Source organism: Phascolarctos cinereus, unplaced genomic scaffold, assembly GCF_003287225.1.
Source record: "Phascolarctos cinereus isolate Bilbo 61053 unplaced genomic scaffold, phaCin_HiC Scaffold_4;HRSCAF=312, whole genome shotgun sequence".
In the NCBI taxonomy this organism is placed as follows: domain Eukaryota; kingdom Metazoa; phylum Chordata; class Mammalia; order Diprotodontia; family Phascolarctidae; genus Phascolarctos; species Phascolarctos cinereus.
Window position 1 is genome coordinate 576,446,073 of NW_027555847.1, and position 23,393 is coordinate 576,469,465.

Genomic DNA, 23,393 nt, shown 5'->3' on the forward strand with positions numbered 1-23,393 from the left:
CATACCTACAATGTTTTAAATCTGTTACAGTGTTTAGGGGGACCCAGACATGTGTTTTGGGAATAATGGTTCTATACGAATATCAAAGATTCTTTAAAAAGAGAATCTAATGGGGCAGTTAGGTGGCACAGTGGATAAAGCTCTGGCCTTGGAGTCAGGAGGACCTGAGTTCAAATCTCACCTTAGACACTTACTAGCTGTGTGACCCTGGGCAAGTCACTTAACCCTGATTGCCTCAGCAAAAAGCAAAAACAAAACAAACGAATAAAAAGAGAATCTAAATTCTAAATGTGGTTTGCCTATAAAAATGTCATACTAATTACAAGTTTATATGAATGTTTTATCATTATGACATTTAATTACCTTGTGACATATCATCAATATAGATCAGGTCAATTTTGTTATAAGTTTTATTTAGTTTCAGCAACAAACTGTGTGTATACTCAGTCTCCTAGTACCAATATAGCATAGTTCCCTATTGAAAACTTTAAATTACAGGAAACTTGTCCACTAGACTACAGTATCTATAAACACCTTTAAACACAATTTAAGATAGGATAGAATAGATGAAATTTTAAAGAAACAGAATAAAGGAAAACTCTGTAAGAAAAGGAAAGGAAATGGTGTAGGCAGTGGAGAGAGTCCTGAATATGGATTCAGAAGACTGGGGTTCTCTCCTACTGACATCTTGTATGGCCTTGGGCAAATTATTTCTCTTCCATGGGCCTCAGTTTCCTTATCTCTAAAATGAGGGAACTGGATTAGAAAGGACTTCCAAGATCCCTTCCATTTCTAAATCTATAATTTGATAAATGAGGGGGAAATAGCAAAACAAAGCAATATAAAAGAGAAAAAAATAGAAGAGTTGATAAGAAAGAAGAAATGAAAGAAAAGTTGGAAAGTTGGTAATAAAGGATAAGAGCTAAAAAATAGAAAAGAGGCAATATAATCTGTAATTTTAATTTAAAATTTCATTATGAGTATGGTGTTATTTTATTTATAGGTAGGATTTTTACATGCAATCAGCCTTTTTAAGACCCCGTGCTCCCTCTCCACAAACTCTCCTTCTTACTCCACCTTCCCAGTAAAGCTGGTATGTGTCCAGGGACAGCTTCAGATTCACAGTAAATTCCATTCCAGTCACCTTTTGACAATGGCTGATGATTGCTGCTATGATTAACAGTCTTGATCTCTTCCCAAGGGAAGAGATATCAAAAAAAGGAAGCACCATAAACAGACAAATTTCTGTGAAAAGCATTTATGGTTGTTGTTTTTTTTAATTCCTGGAAGAAAAGGGTCATATTTTAAGGATTTACTTCTTTAGTCAGAGCAAAAGATGGAGACATATTAATCTAGTTTTGTCTACATACCTGGTGACATCTGAGCTGCTGGAATGAATCTCACCACCTACTGCCAGGCTCCTCTGGCATTCATTCACTAGGAAAGTAAAGACCCCGATTGCCCGTCATCGCCTGGCTTCCATGCAAAAGGAAAAAGCAATGCTTTCCTGTCACACGTTCTCATTCCTCACAGTCAGGGAGAAGGAAAGAGTAGGAAATTTATTACTGACATCTCCTGACCGAAACACTTGGGATACACGGACACTCTAGTTACTCTGCTTCTGCACATCTATATAAGAGAACAGAACTGCAGAACTGGGGCCAGTGGGTACAAAGTGCCAAAATCTAAATAGACTAAAATTTGTAGCCTGGTGCTTCTTTATAGGACATTCAAGGGCAAATATAAGTTTATTCAAATTCAAGTTCAAGGCTAGATCTGACACTTTTTAGCCTTATGATCATAGCAAATTTCCTCACTTCTCTGAGGCTCATCTCTAGAATCTGTATCTTAGCACATGTACCTCTTACACCCATGCATATATAATACAATAGCATTTGCACTTAGAGTTGTTTTGTGGGACTTTGTAAGCCTCCAAGCACTACCAAGCTGTGCACTGTTATCATTATTCATTCATCATTAGGAACAACTGCATGCAGTGCAGAAGAGGAAGCCTAGAACAGTTGAGAATGTTCAAATCCCATCTATAACCATAGTTTTGCAACAATGGATAATTACTCTAAGTGTCAGGTGAGTTAAAATTATAGGTCCTTATGTAATAAATGTCCATGCCCTGTGTTAATTGCTGTGGAAGACTCAAATAAAAAATGTTCATTTCTTCCCAGGAAACCTCTAATGTAGGGGTTCTACATTTTTTGTGTGCACATGTGTAAAAGACTCCTTTGACAGTTTTGTGAAGCCTTCTCAGAACAATGGTTTTAAACACATAAAATACATAGGATACCAATTATATTGAGATACAGATATCGTGGGTTTTTTTTCTGATCCAAATTCATGGCTGCCCTGAAATCTAAAGGTTAAAAACCCCTGATCTAAAGAAAGCATTTTAATTATTTTCAGAAAATATTCTGTGCTTCAATGTAGTATGAGAAAAAAAATTCCCCCAATAGGTATACTGCATCTGAGCATTGCAGTGCTTTTTGTGAACAAAATAAAATCATAAACTTTGGATTATAATGACCTTTCAGAGACCATTAGAGTTTACCTACACTATTCAATCATATAGATGTCTTAAAGGGGAAAAAAAGGCATATGTATGTGTCTTCTTTTATCTCAAAGAATCAAGGTAGAAGCTAATTAAGATGATTACTAAACTTTAGTAAAGTAATAGGATACAAAATAAATTCACAAAAATGATCAGTATTTCTATCCAGTACTAACACAACCAGGAAGAAATAATGAGAGAAATTCCATTCAAAAATGACTACATAACTTATGAAATATCTGAGATTCAACTTATAAAGACACATAAAGTTATATATAAAATACAACATACTACAGAAATGAAGAAACAAATAATTGGAGAGGTATTCACTGTGCATGGTTGAGTCTTGCCAATTATAATAAAAAATAGTAGTATCTAAATTATAAATTTTATGCCACATCAATCAAAACACTGAAGGGAAACTATATAGAACAAGCCAAAATGATAATGAAATCAATCTAGAGGAACAAAAAAATTTTTAATCTTAAGGGAAATAAGAAAAAGTAAGAATTAAAGGGGAGATAGCACCATGAGAACTCAAACTGCATCATAAAGCAGTGATTATCAAACAATTTGACAGTGATTAAAAGTTAGAAAAATAGACCAGTGGAACAGAATAAGCAAAAACTAAAGCAATACAAAAGAGTAGTGCAGTGTATAAGACTTAAAGCATGAATTAATAGGGGGAGGACTCTCCATTTGATGAAACTGTTAGAAAACTGAAGAGCAGTTGGGCAAAAATTAGATTCAGACCAGCATCTTACAATGTGTAAGACAAAAATTTTCAAATTGACATGTGACCTAAATAAAGTTATATAAAAAATACACGTGAGAAGCATCTTCCACAAATATGAACAGGAAAAAAATTCTTAACAACAACAAAGCAATAGAGGTATTCATTTAAAAAATAGAATAAATAATTTTATAAAATAAAACCAAAAGGCTTTTTCATAAACAAAATCAATGTAATATAAGAAAAGAAACCATAAACTGGGGAGAAAATCTTTTGCGTTAAATATTACTGATAAAAGTTTGATATTCAAGCTATATGGAGCAATGCAACTAAGATTAGAAGGAAGGAAGAAAATTGGGAAAGAATTTTTACAACCAGTCTCTCTGATAAAGGCCTCATTTCTAAAATATATAGAGAATTAAGACAAATTTATAAGAATACAAGCCATTCCCCAATTGATAAATGGTCAAAGGATATGAACAGACAATTCTCAGATGAAGAAATTAAAGCCATCTATAGTCATATGAAAAAATGCTCTAAATCGTTATTGATTAGAGAAATGCAAATCAAAACAACTCTGAGGTACCACATCACACCTATCAGATGGCCAACATGACAAAACAGGAAAATGATAAATGTTGGAGAAGATGTGGGAAAATTGGAACACTAATACATTGTTGGTGGAGTTGTGAAATGATCCAACCATTTTGGAGAACAATTTGGAACTATGCCCAAAGGGCTACAAAAATGTGCATACCCTTTGATCCAGCAATAGCACTTCTAGGGCTATATCCCAAAGAGATCAAACAAATGGGAAAAGGACCCACATGTACAAAAATATTCATAGCAGCTCTTTTTGTGGTGGCAAAGAATTGGAAATTGAGAGGATGCCCATCAATTGGGGAATGGCTGAGCAAGTTGTGGTATATGAATGTAATGGAATACTATTGTGCTATAAGAAATGATGAACAGGCTGACTTCAGAAAAACCTGGAAAGACTTATATGGTCTGATGCTGAGTGAAGTGAGCAGAACCAAGAGGACTTTGTACACAATAACAGCCACATTATACAATGACTAATATTGTTAAACTGAATCCTTCTCAGCATTACAAGGATCTAAGACACTTCCAGAGGCCTCAGGATGGAAAATGCTGTCCACATCCAAAGAAAGAACTATGGAAGTCAAATCGTTATCACTTATTTTTACCTTCTGTTGAGTTTTGTTTCACCTTTCCAATGGTTCCTTCTATTAGTTTTAATTTTTACTTACAACTTCACTAATGTGAAAATATGTTTAATGGGTATGTAAATGTAAAGCCTATTATCATATTGTGCACTGTCTTGGGGAGGGTGGGGGGAAAGAAGGGGGAGAAAAATTTTCAACTCAAAAGCATATGGAAGTGATTGTTAATAAATCAAAATAAAAATAAAATTTAAAAAAAAGATATATAGGGAACTGATAAAAATATATAAAAGATTAAGATCCATTCCTCAATAAATAGGGTAAAAAATATGAATAAGCAGTTTTCAAAAGAAGAACTGCATACTATCAGTGATCATAAGAAAACATAGTGTTTCACTGATAATAAAAGAAATACACATTAAAACAACTCAGAGGTTTTACTTAATTTCCTTCAAATTGGTAAAGATGACCAAAAAACAGAATAGTCAGGGGAGGGAGGGAGGATGTCTTTTGGAAAAATCAGCACTGCACTCTAACTATCCTGGATAGCAATTTGGAATTTGCAAAAATGGTGATTACCTATTTGTATCCTTTGATCCTACAGTTTCAATGCTAGGTATATAACTCAAGGAGGTCAGAAATTCTAATATACATCCAAATATTCATAGCAGAAACTTTTTGTGGTAGAAAAGAACCAGAAACAAAATCAGGTACCATTGATTGGGGAATGGATAAACACACTATACTACATGAATACAATAGAATATTAATGTGGAGTAAGAAATTATGAATACAAGGATTTCACAAAAAATATGGAAAGATTTATAAGAACTATTGCAGAATGATTTAAGCAGAAACAGAAGAACATATATAATCACTACGGAAATACAAATTAAAAGATTACAAAAAGGAAGTCAACTCTGAATAACTGAAAAACTAGTATTGGTCTCAGAAAATAATGAAACATACACATCTTATCCCAAAAGAGAGTTAGGGGACTATAAAGACAGTGTGTTGCATACATTTGTCAGATGTAGTTACTGAATGATTGTTTTGCATAATTTTTCCCCTTTATTACAAAAGTGGGTTCAATTCTGGGGACATGGGAGGGGTGGGACAACATAGGGGTATTGTAACATTTAGAAGCAACAGAGATATAAAAACAAAAAGCATCAATAAATTTTAAAAGATATATAATCTCTGAATAGTTGTTTAGGTGAAATGCTTCTACCCCCAGGTGTCATGAAAATTAATTCCCTTCCCCCACCTCCAGTCATAGTCAGCAACATCTTTTTTTTTTTTTTTGGCCTGACCTAAATTCTCCCTACGGTAATTTCCCCTTGTTCTATTCTGATTGTATTGACTCAGGAGAGATCATCGAGTGAAATATCAGTGGCTGTGGTGTAAATGGAGGAATAGGCTCTTCGTTTCTAAGCTATCAGTCAAATAGAAATGTGCTAACATGGTAATTGACATACTGTAATATTACTCAAAACTATGGCTGTCCTAATTCTATTTCTCCCAATGGCTGCCTCAAAACTAGTGGAGGCTGATGGGCATTTGGAGTTGTAGGAGTCTCAAGAGCCCTCCTCTTCCTCCTGCCTCCAAGCTAGATTATTACTCTTAAAGCTGAAGCTTGGTAACCACCCATTATCATCTTTAGTACCAGAAGAAAGGCTCTGGCAGCTCTCCTTCTTTGCCCTATGGCTGGCTCTGCTTTTCACCTCACCAGTCCCAAAGCAGATTTCTCTTTCGAAGGCTCTAGTGAGAATTTAGTGAATCTAGTGAAGTAAAATCATGGGCTTATTCTTGCTGTCACTTTTATTTGTCACAAAGACACCAGGAGACAAGACAACTTACTGTCTTAAGACTTTATGCTTCTTTTTATGGGACCATGGTTTCCCCAATGAGTGGTAGATCAGGTCAAGAATTCAGAGGCTTAATTATTCAGGAAACAGAGGCAGTAAGCATAGGTTACCAGATACTCCTGCTATATTTGAACCCAACTTGGTTACCCTCTTTAAAGTATTTAACATTCCTTTAATAGTCTCTTTCTACAACAGCATGATGGGGGAGGCCATTGCTAGAGTACAGCAATCAGTGGTTTCCTTATTTTCTTTTACTGGGAACTTCATTCAGAAATCATAATTTTCTATAAATATCACTACATTTTTTACATTCAAATTGAGGTATGAGACTGTGCCAGATACCAAAGTGTGAAAAAGCAGGGGATGGGGAAACTCTCTATATAAAAAGGCAAACTTTCTCCACAGGGATATGGTTGAATTTCTGTTTGATCATGTAGAAAACTATAAAACCAGAAGTTTAGATTTTAACCCACAAGTGGTACAGTAACTAACATTAAAACCTGAAATTTTTCCACTGCAAACTGAAGTTTGCTTTAAAGATAGCTTTGACCATAAGCCATAAGCCAAGGCTTTCTCTCCAGTCCCCTACACCTTCCCATGGAAACCAAAGAGAAAGGAGTCTTTTCCTGTATGATCACTAATCTCTCTCTCCACAGTGGAACCTAAGTTCTGTCAGATCCAGCCAAGCTGCAAAGACTTCCAGTATAGGCCTAGCCTTAACTATATGTTTGTTCTTCCAGAACCAGCTCAGTTAAATTCCAAAAGGCTCATCACCCAAAAGATGGTCACTGGGTGGTTTGTTTGTTTGTTTAACCTTCACAATTCAAGAATACTCTACTCAGGTGTAGAAGGGTTGCAATCTATTTGGAACTTTGCCCAAAGGGCTATAAAACCAAGCATACCCTTTGACCTAGCAATACCACTATGAGGTCTGTCTCCCAAAAGAGATAAAAAACAAAACAAAAACACAAAAAGGAAAAGGACCTATATCTACAAAAATATTTATAGCAGCTCTTTTCTGGGGGTAAAGACTTGGAAGTTGAGGTTATGCTCATCAATTGGGGAATGGCTGAATAAGTTGTGGTATATGATTATGATGGAACACTACTGTACTATAAGAAATGATAAGCAGGATACTCTCAGAAAAACTGAAAGGACTTGCATAGACTGATGCAAAGTGAAATGTACTGTGTATATAGTAACAGTAATATTGTAAGATGATCAATTTATGAAGGATTTATGTGGAAAAAATGTTATCTATCCCCAGAGAAGGAACTGATGATGTCTGAATACAGATTGAAGCATGCTTTTTTTTTACTTTGGTTTTTTTTGAGTTTTTCTTTTCTTGCCTATGTTTTCTATTACAATATGACTATTATGAGTATGTTTTGCATGACTACACATGTATAACCTATATTGAATTGCTTGCCTTCTCAATAGGAGAGGGAAAGGGAGGAAAGGAGATAATTTGGAACTCAAAGTTTTAAAAACAAATGGTAAAAATTGTTTTTACATGTTACTGGGGGAAAATAAAATTCTAAATAAAAGTAAAAACAAAAAAAAAAGGTTTGCAACCTGCATCAGTGGAAGACCCACACCAATGAAATTAGTTGCTCTTATTAAGTATTAAAGTATCATCACAACTTTTTATGAAATACCCATTTGTAAAAGGATGTGTGTTTACTGAGCATTCCAGACTCTGTAAACAATGTAGAATGTTCTGGTGGTTCAGTAATGGATCCAAGAAAAGAATCATAGGACCACAACCTGAAAGGGACCTCACAAGTTAGGTTTTAGAGGCCTTCATGGAGGCCCAACATAATCACTTTTTTTTTAACAAAAGCAAAAATCGAAACCCTAAGGTGGAAAAAGAGAATCACGAAGTCCAGTCAAGTCCTAAATTTACTTTTTCTAAGACATGAATACCAAGAGATGAAATTACCATTTACATCTGGAAAGCATATAGTAGTGTCTCCCCAAATTCATAAATAAGAAGCTAAAGGAAAATTTAAAGTTGCCCTAAGACACCCTATCAGAGTACAACTAACTGTAAAGGTGCTAAAGCTGCTTTCCCACCAACAGGGAGTTTGAATCCCAATTCCTCAGTTCCATCTGGGATTCTTCCCTTCCTCACTAGCATGAATCAGCCCCAGTCCCCAGATCCAGGCTTCTCTCTCCCCATTGCCTGATCCTGTTAGACCCAGATAAGAAGCTTCCCCCAAAACCCACCAGACTTTACTCATAGGGGAAAAATTGCCCCATTTCCTCCAGGACCCTATGGGGTGGGGTGCCCAATTTCACCCTGAGAGGCTGAGTGGACCTGACCTATTTCCATAATTCTCCCTGACTGCCCTTTATTTTGCGATTATCTCCCCTCAATAAAGTAGACTTGCCTTACTGTCATTTTGTAAGCTCCAAGTTTCCTTGTACAAAATGGTGGCAAGCCAAACCTTCTTTAAGTCTATGTTTAGAAAACATCTAACTTTGCAAAAAAACATTACAAAATTCTAAAAAGACACAGCATATGTTTTCTAAGTTTGTGTTTCTGTATGCTTCAAGTCTTGCCTCTGACAAATATTGATAGTGTGGTGTTGTTGTTCAGTCTTGCCCAATTCTTCATGACTCCATTTGGAGTTTTCTTGGCAGAGATACTGGAGCAGTTTGCCATTTCCTCCTCCAGCTCATTTTACAGATGAGGAAGCTGAGGCAAACAGGGTTAAGTGACTTGCCCAGCGTCACACAGCTAGTAAGAGTCTAAGGCCAGATTTGAACTCAAAAAGATGTGACTTCCTGACTTCAATCCCAGCACTCTATCCACTGTGCCACTTAGCTGCTCTATTGATAGTGTAAAACCAAGCAAATCACTTAATCTCTCAGTGCACTATGCAACTCTCTGAGACTATAAATTGCACAAGTTATAGATCTGCTTTAGTAGAAGGAGTCTCCTCACTGAGAGCTCCTTACAGCCGATGAAATCACAGATTGCCATGTAACAATGTCCAAATACTCTTGGTATTAGTAGAGAGGTCCTAGGGAGTCGCTGGAGATAAATAAAGGGTAAATGATTTGCCTAGGGTCGTACAGTGGGATTTGAACCCAGGTTTTCATGACTCCAAGTCCAGCACTCCATCCACCATACCACACCACACTGTCCCCTACATATAAGTATACAATCACAAAGTCATAATGTTCTTCTAAAAGTATCTATGCAATGGGAAGAAAATGTATCTGGTATCGTTAATAAATAAATAATGTTGTTCTATATTTCCCAGTTAGAAATACCTGGTAGACTTTTATTCTATACAGTTCTATGTAAAAAGTATCAATGTTCATGAAAGGGACACTATAACAACAAAACATAAAGAAAAACCTTCATACATGAAGTGCTACTCTAGAAAATTAAGTTAATTTGGATTATGTGATCTGATATTTTTATTAATGAAAGAGTCAGGCACTTAATTGCTCATATAACAGCAAATGTTTTGGACCTCATGAAATTTTAGATGTAGTCACTCCAGCTCAACAAAAGTTTTGCTGTATTTGAGATATAGTAATTGTCCTTTTAAGTTTATTTAGAACTTTCTGATCACTAGTATTCAGGTTTTCTATGACAGTGCTATGGAGAAAGTTGTAGTAGCTAGGTGGCACAGTGGAAGACAGAGTGCCAGTCCTGGAGTCTGGAAGACTCATCTTCCTGAGTTCAAATCTGACCTCAGACACCTACTAGCTGTGTGACCTTGGGCAATTCACTTAATCCTGTTTGCCTCAACTTCCTCATCTGTAAAATGAGCTGAAGAAGGAAATGGAAAACCACTCCAGAATCTCTGCCAAGAAAACCCCAAATGGGGTCACAGAGTAGGACACACCTGAAAATGACTGAACGACAACGAGGGAAGAAATTTTTAAAAGAGAGAACTGGCACTCTGAGACACAGCCGTCCAAGAAAGAACTAAAATCCAAATTCCTTAACTCTAAGTTAGTAAATTACCTAACTCTACATTCCTTTGGTCTGGTGTCTTGGCTTGAGCCTCTTCTCTGTATCAGAATCAACTACAATTGCTCCTAAATTTTAAACCATTTCTGTATCAAAATTAACTACAATTGTTTCCTAACTTTTAAATCACTTTCATAGCCATTCTATACATTTTCTTCCATAATAACAATTGAAGAGATTTTTCTAGCCGTATGAAATTTACAAAGCAATTTAGAAGTTAGCAAACCACACATACCCTTTGACCCAAGCAGGGGTGTATGTGGGGGAGCCAGCTCTAACTGGTTTGCTTTCCAGATTGGTAAATTATGTGAGCATTTATACTTCAAAAATCATCTACACAAATCAGGGTTCAGTTTACTGCTTTATTGATTGTATTGACTTAACACTAAAGATTAAAATTTAAAATGTATGTCCATACATTTTAAACTTTTCCCCAGTATACCCTTGTACTGTTCTATAAACACTGATTAAACTCAGCAATAGTGCAGAAAGCTCAGGGAATGAAATCATCACTAGACCACAGGCTAATTACAATAATAATAAATATAATAACATCACATATAACTGTGTGTTGTGTATTATACTGTATGTGTAATATATTGTCATATATAATATTTGATATGTATTACATAGAACATATATTACTATATGTTATATAATTATATATATTATATGTAATATAATACCATACATGGTTACTTAATATATACTATAAAATAATAATATAATATACAACCATATGTAATTATATATTTAGATGTGGTTATATAGTTATATCACAGAAATATATAGTTAATTATATATAATTATATCTAGATATATAATTACATGTAGTTGTATGTTATATAATTATAAATAATCTATAATGATATTATATATAAATATATAGTATATAATTATATAATGGTATTATATAATATATTAATAATAAAATAATAATAAGTGGCATTTATATAGTACTTTAAGGTTTGCAAATGGCTTTATATTCATTATCCCGCTACTATGATGGGGTATTCCAGAGAAATAAAGGAAAGAGGAAAAAGATCTAGACGTAAAAAAGAAAAATTATAGCAGATATTTTCATGGTAGCCAAAAAGCAGAAACCTAGAAGGTGTTTTCCTATTGGGGAATGGCTAAACAAATTGTGGTGTATGAATATAATGGAATATTTTTATGCCATAAGAAATGATGAAGTAGATAATTTCTAAGAAAACTGGTAAGACCTTTATGAACTGATACAGAGTGAAGTGAGCAAACCTAGAAGAACAATTTATGCAATGATCATTATAGAGAAAAGTAACTTTGAAGGACTTTGGAAGTCTGATCAACGCAATGTCGAACAATGACTCCAAAGCCATGAAGATGAAGCATATCACTAACCTCCTGACACAGAGAAGAAGAACTTAAAATGTCTCTTACATACATTTTTGGACATGACTAAGGTGGGAATTTGTTTTGTCATATTATATGTAGTTGTGTATTGAGGGGTTTGTATTTTGTTTGTTTTTCAATGGGAGGAGGGGAGTTGGAAGAATAGGTTAATCTTTTAAAATAATCGTTACTTGAAAAAATTTTGGATGATTTACATGTTATCAATTTACCAGTCTTATATGGAATAGCATAAAAAGCACTGCTACTAAAAAGTTACATAAAAAGCTACATAAGAAGTTCTGCTACTTACTCTCTGGGTGACCTTGATAGATCATTTAATCTATGTGAATTTTGGTTTCCTCATCTATAAAATTAGGGAGCAGGACTAGGTGACCCCTAAAGCCCTTTTTGCCTCTAAATCTATGACCATGGGATCCTGGGCTCTCATTTGATCCTTATAACAGCTTGATAAGGTAGATGGTACAGGCATTATTACCCCCACGTCATAAATTAGGAAACTGAGGATCAGCAAGTTTATGTGATTTGCCTAGGGGCATGTGGCTAGCTAACCTGGGCTCTGCCAGCAATGTGGCTGATTTTGTCATCTACAGAAACTCATGAAAAGAGTCTACAAAGTTGGGTGCTACCAACTGCATCAACGAAGCGAGCATCCACACCTACAAAATCTTGAAGACAAAGTACTACTAACACAAGCATGTGTGGATTCTACCTTCTAAATGCCCAATGTACTAGTTAAAGAAGTGGAAACAGAGATTAGAACAGAGGTTCCCAAACTTATCTGGCCTACTGCCCCTTTTAAAAAAAAATTACTCAGCACACCCCTGGAAATCTACTTTCTTTAACCCTTTAACAGTTTTTTTTTAAATTTGCATCATTTAAAAAAACCATAAATTTTTTAAATGGCACATCTAAAACTTAATAAAATTTATTGTAAATTTGTGGGGCTTTTCCTGCATTGAAATTTTGATGATGCAATATTACATCACATAACCATATAGTATTGTACTATAAAAAAAGTCATTACTCACTCATATTCCTGAGGATGCGTGCTAGACTTCCCGACAATGTGCGACAAGCTCACCTGCCAACACTTGCTTGTTAAGACATGTTGGCAGCCTTGACCACGAACTGGTTATAACTTCATTTTGTGTGTGTATTTGGAAAATAATGTAATCACTATGACTTTAATTCTGTTACTGAACAGATGAAATACGTATGAACGTTTTTTCAAAATTTTCTTATCTTCTTTTCTTATGCTTCTACCACTCACTTATTCTTATTCAGTGCCCCACAATTGCACCTGAGGATACCACCACCCCCCTGGATCATTCCAGCACCCCCTAGGAGTGGTATCACCCACTTTGGGAACCTATTGGAAATGAAGATAAATTCAGAGATCCTACTGGAAGAAATCTGCACAGGAAGTAAATTTTTTAAAAATACCTCAGGAATCAATTTTCAGATATTTCTGAGACTAGCAGATTCCAAAAGAATAAAAAAGATGGCATATCATAATTGTGAAAAATTAACAAGAACAAGCAGAAACTACTTACCTCCACACCTATTTTCTTATCTTTACAAAATTTTTATCGGAATGATTTGTAGCCTTTTCACTCCATCCTCCCCTCCAACTCCATTCTATCTCCTGATTCTGTGTCTATATTAGTTGTGCCTGGAATGCTTTCCCTCCACACCTCCACCACTTAGCTTCCCTGGCTTCCTTTAAGACTCAGCTCAAGGGGCAGCTAGATGGTACAGTGGATAAAGCACCCGCCCTGAAGTCAGGAGGACCTGAGTTCCAATCCGGCCTCAGACCAAACACTTGATACTAACTGTGTGACCCTGGGCAAGTCACTTAACCCCAATTGCCAGAAGAAGAAGAAGAAGAAGAAGAAGAAGAAGAAGAAGAAGAAGAAGAAGACAGCTCAAAAATTGCCTTAAAAAAAAAAGAAGAAGAAGAAGACAGCTCAAATCCCTGCTTCTGCAGGAAGCCTTTCCTGGCTGCCTCAGCTACTGGCAATTCCACCTTACATCTGCTCTGTATATATCTTGTTTGTACATAATGTTTTCTCCTGCCATTAGAATGTGAGCACCTTGATGTCAAGCACCATATTTTTGTCTTTGAATCCCTAGCACTTTGACCAGTGTCCTGTACATAAAAAGTGCTTAAAATACTTATTGACTGACTGGCTTTCTCAATGAAAATACAGGTGTGGAAAAAAGTATTCTACAGATAATTTTCTACAGCAACCTATATATTCACACAAAATGGACCGAACAGTGCAGATAATAGAAGATTCCTGTTGTACATATTGCTCATTGATTCTACACACACACACACACACACACACACACACACACACATTCAAATTCTTAAAGGCTCCCATCAAATAATGTGTCTCCTTGTTTGATGGTATGTCAAGATCCTCTAAGATTCCAATACTGTTAAAGTTATAGCAATAACTTTTTTTTAATGATTCACTGATTTTGTAATTTTCAATTACTAACTGTAAAAGGCAAATATTAGCTCAGGTCCAGTGTCATGGAAGGCTTGAATAGCTCACCCGTAAACCTTCCTTTGGGAATCCTATAAACACTTGTTTACAAAAACACTTGTTTACAAAAACACTTCACTTTACCCTACAATTTGAGAAAGCTTTGCATTATTTGATGCAACTACCAAGATACTACGGTATCTTTAGTAAAAACAAACAAACCAAAAACAAAAACAAAACATTCATATTTATGCATTTGCAATGTTTTCACTTACTTGACAAATAAACAGTAAAGGTGAAACACACATCTCCTCCCTCATACATCCTACTTTAGTACCCCAGAATCCACGTCTCCTGGGCCTGTGTGGTGAAATGTTAACTTGTAGCACCATGTTTACGAACAGAAGAAATATAGGTCTAATTGTTCATTTCTGTTATTCATACTACCTTTTGGTGTTCTATCTCTGGTCCCCAAATGTCAATATTTACTTTGGATTCCAGGATATTGTAATTTGTAGGGAGAGAAGGTGTTCTCTCTTGTTTCCCACTTGGAAATATTTCAGAAATGTTCTTAAAAAGGCCCCTATGTAAGAAGGGTCCCTATGTAATTTTGCCAAAGCCATATAGTCATAGGCTATATGTCAAAGGGCATATCCATCATCAATTAAAAGGCAAAAACAAACAAACAAAACAAAATAAAACCCTAAATCAAATATCTGAGAAGTGGGAAACAAGAGAGAACACCTTCTCTCCCTACAAATTACAATATCCTGGAATCCAAAGTAAATATTGACATTTGGGGACCAGAGATAGAACACCAAAAGGTAGTATGAATAACAGAAATGAACAATTAGACCTATATTTCTTCTGTTCGTAAACATGGTGCTACAAGTCAACATTTCACCACACAGGCCCAGGAGACGTGGATTCTGGGGTACTAAAGTAGGATGTATGAGGGAGGAGATGTGTGTTTCACCTTTACTGTTTATTTGTCAAATGTGTATCCTTGTGAGTATCACTGAATAAAAGTGGAACTAAAGACACATAAATGTATATGTAGTGTTATTTCTGTACTAAGTGTTTCACTAATAAATAGATCTCAGAGATGAGGACTGATCAGCCCACTCACCTTGGTTGAGCATGACGTGGTGCTTGTCCATTGCCCAAGGGGTATGAACTATACCTTCACTAATCCAAAATACCTGAGTATCAACACATATATATATCAAAGATGTTTAGCCATTTCATGGGGGCTATCCTAGGAAACATCCAAAGTCTTAAAGAGATTTCCTATAGAAATATTCTCCAGATGCTGCTATTTGAAGAAAGCATTATGCTGACTACATCAAGCTCTGGAATGCCATAAGGAATCCTTAGTTAGATCCACATTTACTCAGAAAATCAGTCTAAGCATCCACACTGGAAGAACAAAGTAGATGAAGATTGCAATATTGTTCAGCATTATGACACGTATTTGGATGGGAAGTCAATTGGGTTAGTTTATCAGTACACATATGGTGGACAGGCATTGCAAATATACAATGCACTGGAATAAGAATTGAATAGAAGGGTATCAGACTATTGAATTAAACCGTAAATCAACATCTCACAGCTTCTCAGAGAATACTAGACTAGAAACTCCTTGAAGGTAGGAATTGAATTCATCCCAAATCCCAATAATCACATCTTGTCTAGTACTGGGAATCATCAGAAAATGTTAGATAATGGCTAGGATAAACACATTTAAATAAAAGATAAGCCTGGGTCACACTTAACAAATTACAAGGTACTTGAAATGCTATCAACTTGATCAATGCTACATAAACTCATTTTTTCCAGCACCAATATTGTGCTGGATGATAGCTATTCTATCATAAAACAGTACAGTTATGAGAAGAATCAAAAACTGCAGGTGAATCAAACAGTAATAGAAAAATGCATGGTGGTAGTAGGTAGGCAGCATCATATTACAAACAATTGACTTGCCAAGAAATGGCAATAAAAGAAATTATCAAGCTATAGATGACTAGTCACAAAGATGGAACAGCTAAGAAGTCAGATTGAGGTATAACAAGAAGATGCTCATCTGCTACACAGATACCTTTAAAGTATTAAGAGATTCAAAGGAAGGACTCTAGCACATCTCCTTTCTCCCCTCTGCGTAGGATCATGGCAAAAGGTAATTGACAAGAATCTTACCAGGTGGAAAGTGGGAAGAGCATGCATCTGAATGCATGGGGAAGGAGGGCTCACACGGCTGAGATCACAAACACAGTAAACCACTAAATAAGTACTACAAATAGGACTAGTATCTCCTTAATCTGGATGCACAATTCTTCCAGGATTCCAAGGATCTAAGTGTGAATCCTGACCCTCCTTGCTATCTGTGTGCAGCCTTGCACAAGTCACAGGATTTCTCTGGGCTTCAGTTTTAGTGTCTATAAAATATTGGATTTAAAGTAGAAGAACTCTGCCTAGGTTCGTCCCAGCTCTAGATTTCTGATCCTATGATAAGTGTGTGTGTGTGTGGGGGGGGAAATCTGTCATAATGAAGGAAAAGGGAATTCAAGACGTTTGCTTTTCAAAGCAAACGCATCTTTTTAAAACATAGAAATTTAGCACAGTAGATGGCGCCATCTAGAGGAATACAATATTCTTGATTTAATGGTAGTTAAATGTTTGAGTACCAGTGAGAATCAAAATTAAGCTTTCCCTGCCAAGTGGCATTGCACACAACTTAGAACAAAACAAGCCTCATTTCTCTAAAATGAGGACAATAATACTTTCATGATGTAGTGGAGAAAAGGCCAGCCTTAAAGTCAGGAAGACCTGGGTTCAAATTCTGCCTCTGGCACAAGAAAAGCTGTGTGATCATCAGGAAGTTAATCTCCCAGTACTTCAGGCAACTCCCTGAGTTACAGACTAGTTACTGATCTCTGCACTAGTGAAAGGGATTTTCCAGACCGGGAGTTCCCCACACCAATTAAATTATAGATTCAAATGACTCTTCTCTCCCAAATTATGACTTTATTAACATATTGTCATTTTGACAATAGCAGATGATAACCTTTTCATCAGTGCTTGGTTCATTATTTCCCTCAATGGTGTTTCTCAGTCAAGGGTCATCAGAAAGAGAACCAATTAATCTTTCTGTTTCACAGAAACTCTTATTGTTCTGAAGCTTTAGAGTATAGATATCTAAGTTACAGCTAGCCAAGGCCTATTAGTTCTTTTTGGGGTGCTAGGATTAAAAGTAGACTTTTATAAACAAAGACTAAATTCTGCAGTATTTTCTAAGACCAAATTTAAATTCTCTATACCTTAATTTGGTGTAATAAATCCTAGATTACATATTCCATCTCTCATATGTAACCCTAGACAAAGTAGGGGGGGATAAAAACGTGATTTATTTTTCGAGGAGAAGGAAGTGGAAGGTTAACTTGTAGCCAGTAGCTGAAGTCCTTGGTTTAATGGGCTGTGTTCAGTCTTGAGGAGGTGTTCCCTAAATTAGTTTTTGGTTTATTTCCCCTAAGAGTTTACCCTTAGAACTTCAGAATTTGGCTCTATAGAAAAAAAAAAAAGAAAAAGTAAAAGGGTCCTCAGCCTTCCACGTATAGAATTTGGACAATCTTTATTTAGCCCCACAGAAAGTACGTAATACAAAAGATTCCTATCTAAGCCTATGAATCAATTAATCATCAACAAGCAATTATTAAGCTACAGTTAGTCAAAACAACTCTCTCCTTCTTTTCCTGACTCTCCCCAATTCTGGTCAGGTCTTCCTTCCTCAGAGCCCCATGTAGTACTTAAGAACTCTAGCTTTCCCCCAAAGGTAAACAAACTTGGACTTAGGAATCCACACTTAACTCTGTACAGTTCACATAACTCATAGTCATAGTGGAGACAAATGTCTAGGTTTTCTCCTCCACATTGTGGCTCAATACCTTGTCTTCTGGCTCTAGGGCCAGATGGCAGTTGTTTTTCTTTGTAGTAAGCTGTCTCCAAAAGTTCTTTGGTTGGGGGCTTCCTCTGCCACTGCCTCTTCTCACCTGCCATCCCTGTGATCCAGAGGTTCACTGGGGAGACCTAGATACAGTGGTTGTTATTCCCCAGGAACCCAAGTCCAAGTTTTGTGTGTAGTTTTTCTCCAGTCTCTGGTCTTCCTACAAGATCTCATGGATCCCTTTTAAGAGTCATGTCCACTAATGAGTCTCAGATCTAGAATAGCCATGTCTCCATTAATCACCCTCAGTAGATAAACATGCACCCAGGACAAGGCTATTCTTCACATCCCCACTTCAGGAAATGTGATTAGTCATCCCAAAAGTGGTTTCCATGGATACCTTCTATAGGGAGATATTTTCATAGCCAAAACAAAGCCTTCATCTTTTAGCCTTTGCTAATCAGATTACTCTGAGTTACAATCTCAGCATTTCATAATTTAAGATTGCATAAAAGAGACTCTCTCTCCTTTTAAAGGACAAAATAATTCATTTTATTTTGTACAGCAGAAGTTCTTAATAAATGTGCATTATGTTTCGTTCCCTTCCCATTGTGTGTAGTTTTGACTCTTTGCACTTCACCATCATGGCCCCATGACGGTACCTTCCTTCCACCCTGGCTCCTCTGTCCCCATTTATCTTCTCCCATTAGACTGTAAGCTCCTTGAGGGCAGAGACTGTCTTTCTTTTTGCTTATATTGGTATCCCTAGTGCTTAGCAAGCATAGTGTCTGGCACATTGCAAGAGCTTAATAAATATTTGCTGCCTTGCTTTGCCATTGTCATAACTGAAACATTTCATCTTGGAGATGAAGAGTAGTACAAAATGAACATCTAGAAAGAAATATTAGGTAATATTGAAGTCCTTTGGTAGCTCTGGATCAGCCGGTAGATCTCAAAGCTGTACCTGCTCTGCCTTGCTGGAATGTTCGACTTCCTTTAAGACTGAGCTCGAGTGCCAACTCTGGAAGGAAGCCTTTTTCTGTCCCCTCAGAAGCTAGGGCCACCCTCTCTAAGGTTACCTTGTTTCTACTAAATCTCTGTTTTGTACACATTCATTTATTTCTGTTCTCTCTCCTGTTAGAATGTAAGTTCTTTAAGGACAGGAAACTGTTTCATTTTGCCTTGGTATCTCAAGAGCTTGGTTCAGTGCCTGGCCCATAGTAAACACTTAACAAATGCTTGATGATTGATTGATCATCTGATAGAGGTTCAAGCTAGTTATCACCTGCAGAAGTCCTTTTTCTTCTATACCTAGGGTACAATCCCAATTTCTTTCTTTTTTTTATTTTTTTTTTTGTTTAAAGAATGGGTCTTGAAAAAGATTCCCTCCCTCTCCCACCAATGAATCCTTTCTTGTAATAAAGAAAAACATTCAAGCAAGGCCAACCAACAGAACAGACACATCTCACAATATATACTATATTCTATCCCTTATCTTATCTATAGCGCAGTGGAAGATAAATTCCTTACCAGTTCTCTGAGACTGAGATGATTTAAGAAAGTGTACTTTTAATGAAGCATTTCAAAAGGAACAGTCTTTGTAAGTCCTGTTTTCCAATTTTGGGTTCAGAAAATATGGTCACTATATCTCTAGCCCAATCTCTATTTCCCAGAATTCCTTGCAGAAATGATTCTGTAGAAATGGCATCCCTCATTCCCACTGTGCTTAAAAATTTTTATTATCTCTCTATCTTTCCTCAATCCCCATGCAGTTTCAAGGCTTTAGGGAAATTACAATTCACAATTCTTCACCCAAAGCTGGAGGACCCCATAGAAGGAAAATCTAATTCAACTTATATTTATGAATCCTTTCTGTCTGTCTCTTTTTGAATTTTGGGTTGAAAGGAAAAACACAGGCATTGTTTTCAATATTTTTCTTTTAATATATGAATGCAAAAGAACTTTCCCCCCCCTTTCATTAACTGAACAGCATTAGTTATAATTTGTATAAGGTGGTCATTTCAAGGTGATCTCAAAGGCTTATTTCTTACTTTATCAAAAGCCTAATCCTATTATTTCAACTTGGAATTTTTAATTAAATGAGGTTTAATATTTCATTCTTATTAACTCCTTATATCAAAACAAAATTGTAATGGTTATTATTTTAAATGAATGAGTTAAATGAAAATATTATACATTAAAAGAGAAATGTAAAATTGATATTACTTTCATGGGAGTAAAGTAGAATAATGAAGCACTTTACCTCATTCTCTTCAGCTCCTGAATCAAGTTCATTGGTGTTTTCCTTCAAAAAACACTGTACAGTCTCAGGTTTTTCTACACACTGAAAATAAGCCATTTTCTCCAACAGGTTACTATTGTAATGTGTATTTATGCCTTCCAGCCTCTTCATTTTTAACATCTTGCTTGTGAGTCTGATTAAGTTACTGTCTGGAGTATGGTTTTCATCTCTTTTTGTCTCTGATTTGTAAATCATAGCATAGTCACGCCCTTTGATTTCTCCTGCCTCTTGGCTGTAATGAAAAGAGGAAATAGGTGTCAGTAATTTTTCATATTTTACTTTTTGGGCAAAAGCCTAAAAGCAATGTTGAGAATTCACTCTCCTATTAAGGCTGGAAAGAATAAGTTAATGGTCATGGAGACAAATGGTGATATCACAACCTGTGTTTAAGAAACGATGTTTTCCATTTCCCCACAAAAATAAAAACCAAAGGAGTAGCCTTAAATTTTGTTCAATGACTTCATTGTTATTTCAAGTAGCAAACGAGTATCAAACAATCCATGTAACTATAAAAAATAGGTTTTCTTCTGTTTTTTTAACCAAAATCATTAAAAAAAAACAACCTATATAATGAATTATATAAATGTAGCATAGAGATTATAAATTTAAAGCTATAGGGACCTTAGTAACCATTTACTCTAACTCCTTCATTTCAAAAGAGGAAACTGAGGCCCAGAGAGATTGTCCTTTATAGACACAAAGAAATGACACAGGTAAGTAACTCTTCAGCAATCTCAGTAAAAAATTATTGAAAAACCCTTTTAAAATTGTATTTTTATCACATGATACATAGCATTCCTAATGTTTCCTGGCCATTACATATGGTTAAAATATTTTATATACATATATATATATATATATATATATATATATATATATATATATATATATATATAAATGCATTGTCATGGCTAAGATCTGAGGCCCTCCACTGGGGATTTTCAGGAAAAAAAAATCACTCTTTTCTTAGTCTCCTCTTATCCAGTCATAATTGTGCTAGATGGAATTTGTCTTGCTTCTATATGTGATAACTATAGAGTGAAAAGTACCCCTCATTTCCACAGGTTTTTAGACATGAAATTCTATACAACTCTAATTAGTCATGAAGCACCTAAATTTTTATTTTAAAAATTTCCAAATATCACTAGCCAAAACTTTATACATAGAATGTACACTTAGCATTCCTCTCTTTACTATAAACAAATCATTACTTAGCCTAGGTGGGTAGACTCATAGCTATTTCCAAGATTGATTTTGATTAACATATTCTACTCAAATGCATTTTGTGCCCAAGTTTGGATCTAAGAAAACATAACATACATTTCGCCCTCAGAGAAATGGCTAGCAAAATTAGAGAAGTTATCCAAGTCAAAATTAAAAGAGAAAGAGACATTCATTCCAAGGTGCAAAATAAAAACAATTTACATACTGTAATTACCACAAACATGAGAGAATTCCTGTGTTTGCATCATTGCAGGGGTAGAGTGATAACTAGTTCCACAGGAAAAGGGAAGCGAAGAATTCAATCCCATTAGGGAATTCATTGGGTAAAAGTCATCATTGTCACTCAAAAAACTTCCGTCACCTTCTCTGGAGTATACTCCCTTCTCTGAATGGAAGTGTCCTTTCTCTATAATGTCAGTTTGAGCTCCTGTTTAACTAATATGGCCCTTGATCTCATATTGCTCAGCTGTTACACAGTTAGGCAGATGGAGAAGAGTTTTTAATTTTAGACTCCAGACTTTTCAAGGAGGTCAGATAAGGAGAGGATGAAATAGGACCATTGGATGAAATATCACTTTCTCCTGTTCTCTCCTCCTCTCTGTTGGAGTAGGACACAGCCACCCAATAAAACTACTAATAGGAAAAAGGTCCTTCTAGAACAACAATGGCCAAGAATGGAAATCACAGAATCATAAAGCTGGAGAGGATGTTAGGGAAAATGATTAAGCTCAGCCACCTTCCTCCACCTCCTTTCAAGTAAGTGAATGTCCAAGTACCTTTGGTTCGCTTCTTTAAAAGAGACCCTCATAACTAACCTCTCTTGCTGATCCCACCAATGAATCAACAATCATGTCTTAAGCATCTACTACATGCCATCTTCTATATGCTGGCCATACAAAGACGAAAACAAAATTATTTCTGACCTCAAGGAACTTACATTTGTATTGCATCACAATAATGGCCAAGAAGTTATCTTGTCTGACTGGAATACAAGAGAGAGATCTTATTTTTCCCATTGTGATGAGAACTGGGAACAAGAATGCTTAAGCAATTTTACATTTTAGTATCCTCAGTTCTCAAAACCATTTACTAAGAGAATTATAAATATCCAGAATTGCAGAATTGCCAATAGATCTACATTCTAATGAGAAGAGAAAATACAGGCATTTAGATGCCTATAAAGGGTAGGAGTTCATTTTTACAAATCTTCTTTGCCTGAACAAGCAATATCAAGAAATTTTTTATCTTTCCTCATTTTCTGCAATAGTACTAATTCTTCCCTGAAGGAGAGCCTAGCTATGTTATGGCCATACTTATCAAAGCTATATATACATGATCTCACCATTGCGGGGAAGACATCAAACTGCAAAGATTACAATCCATTCTAGCGTTCTCCTGTGGTCCCTCCCATCAGTCTTCCACAGGTGCCCTGAAGGTCTTTCTCCAGGTCCTTTAACGTATCTCAAACTTGAATCACGAGCAGCCTATTTCCTTAATAATATCTTGTACACTACTTTTTGTGCAATCCTTGTTTATTAACACGCTTATCACACACCTCTCCATTGCCTTTTCAATCACCTGCAACTTAGATTCTTCAGAGATTGTGGTGTTCCATTATTCACAGACATAGAACATTATTCTAGGCTTATTCTATACCATTATCTAGCTGTATGCTCTAGAGCAAGTCTCTGGGCC

At 35.8% G+C, this 23,393-nt stretch overlaps 1 protein-coding gene across 1 annotated transcript in view; it reads right to left on the reverse strand.

Moving 5' to 3' along the window:
* The window catches only part of MYLK4 (myosin light chain kinase family member 4), a 116,308-nt gene extending 95,323 nt beyond the window's left edge, over positions 1 to 20,985 (reverse strand). The window contains exon 1 of the mRNA XM_078151792.1: positions 20,436 to 20,985. Coding sequence (XP_078007918.1) covers positions 20,436 to 20,669 — 234 coding nt within the window. The 5' untranslated portion in view covers positions 20,670 to 20,985. The remainder of the gene's footprint in view (positions 1 to 20,435) is intronic.
* Between the last annotated feature and the right edge of the window lie 2,408 nt (positions 20,986 to 23,393).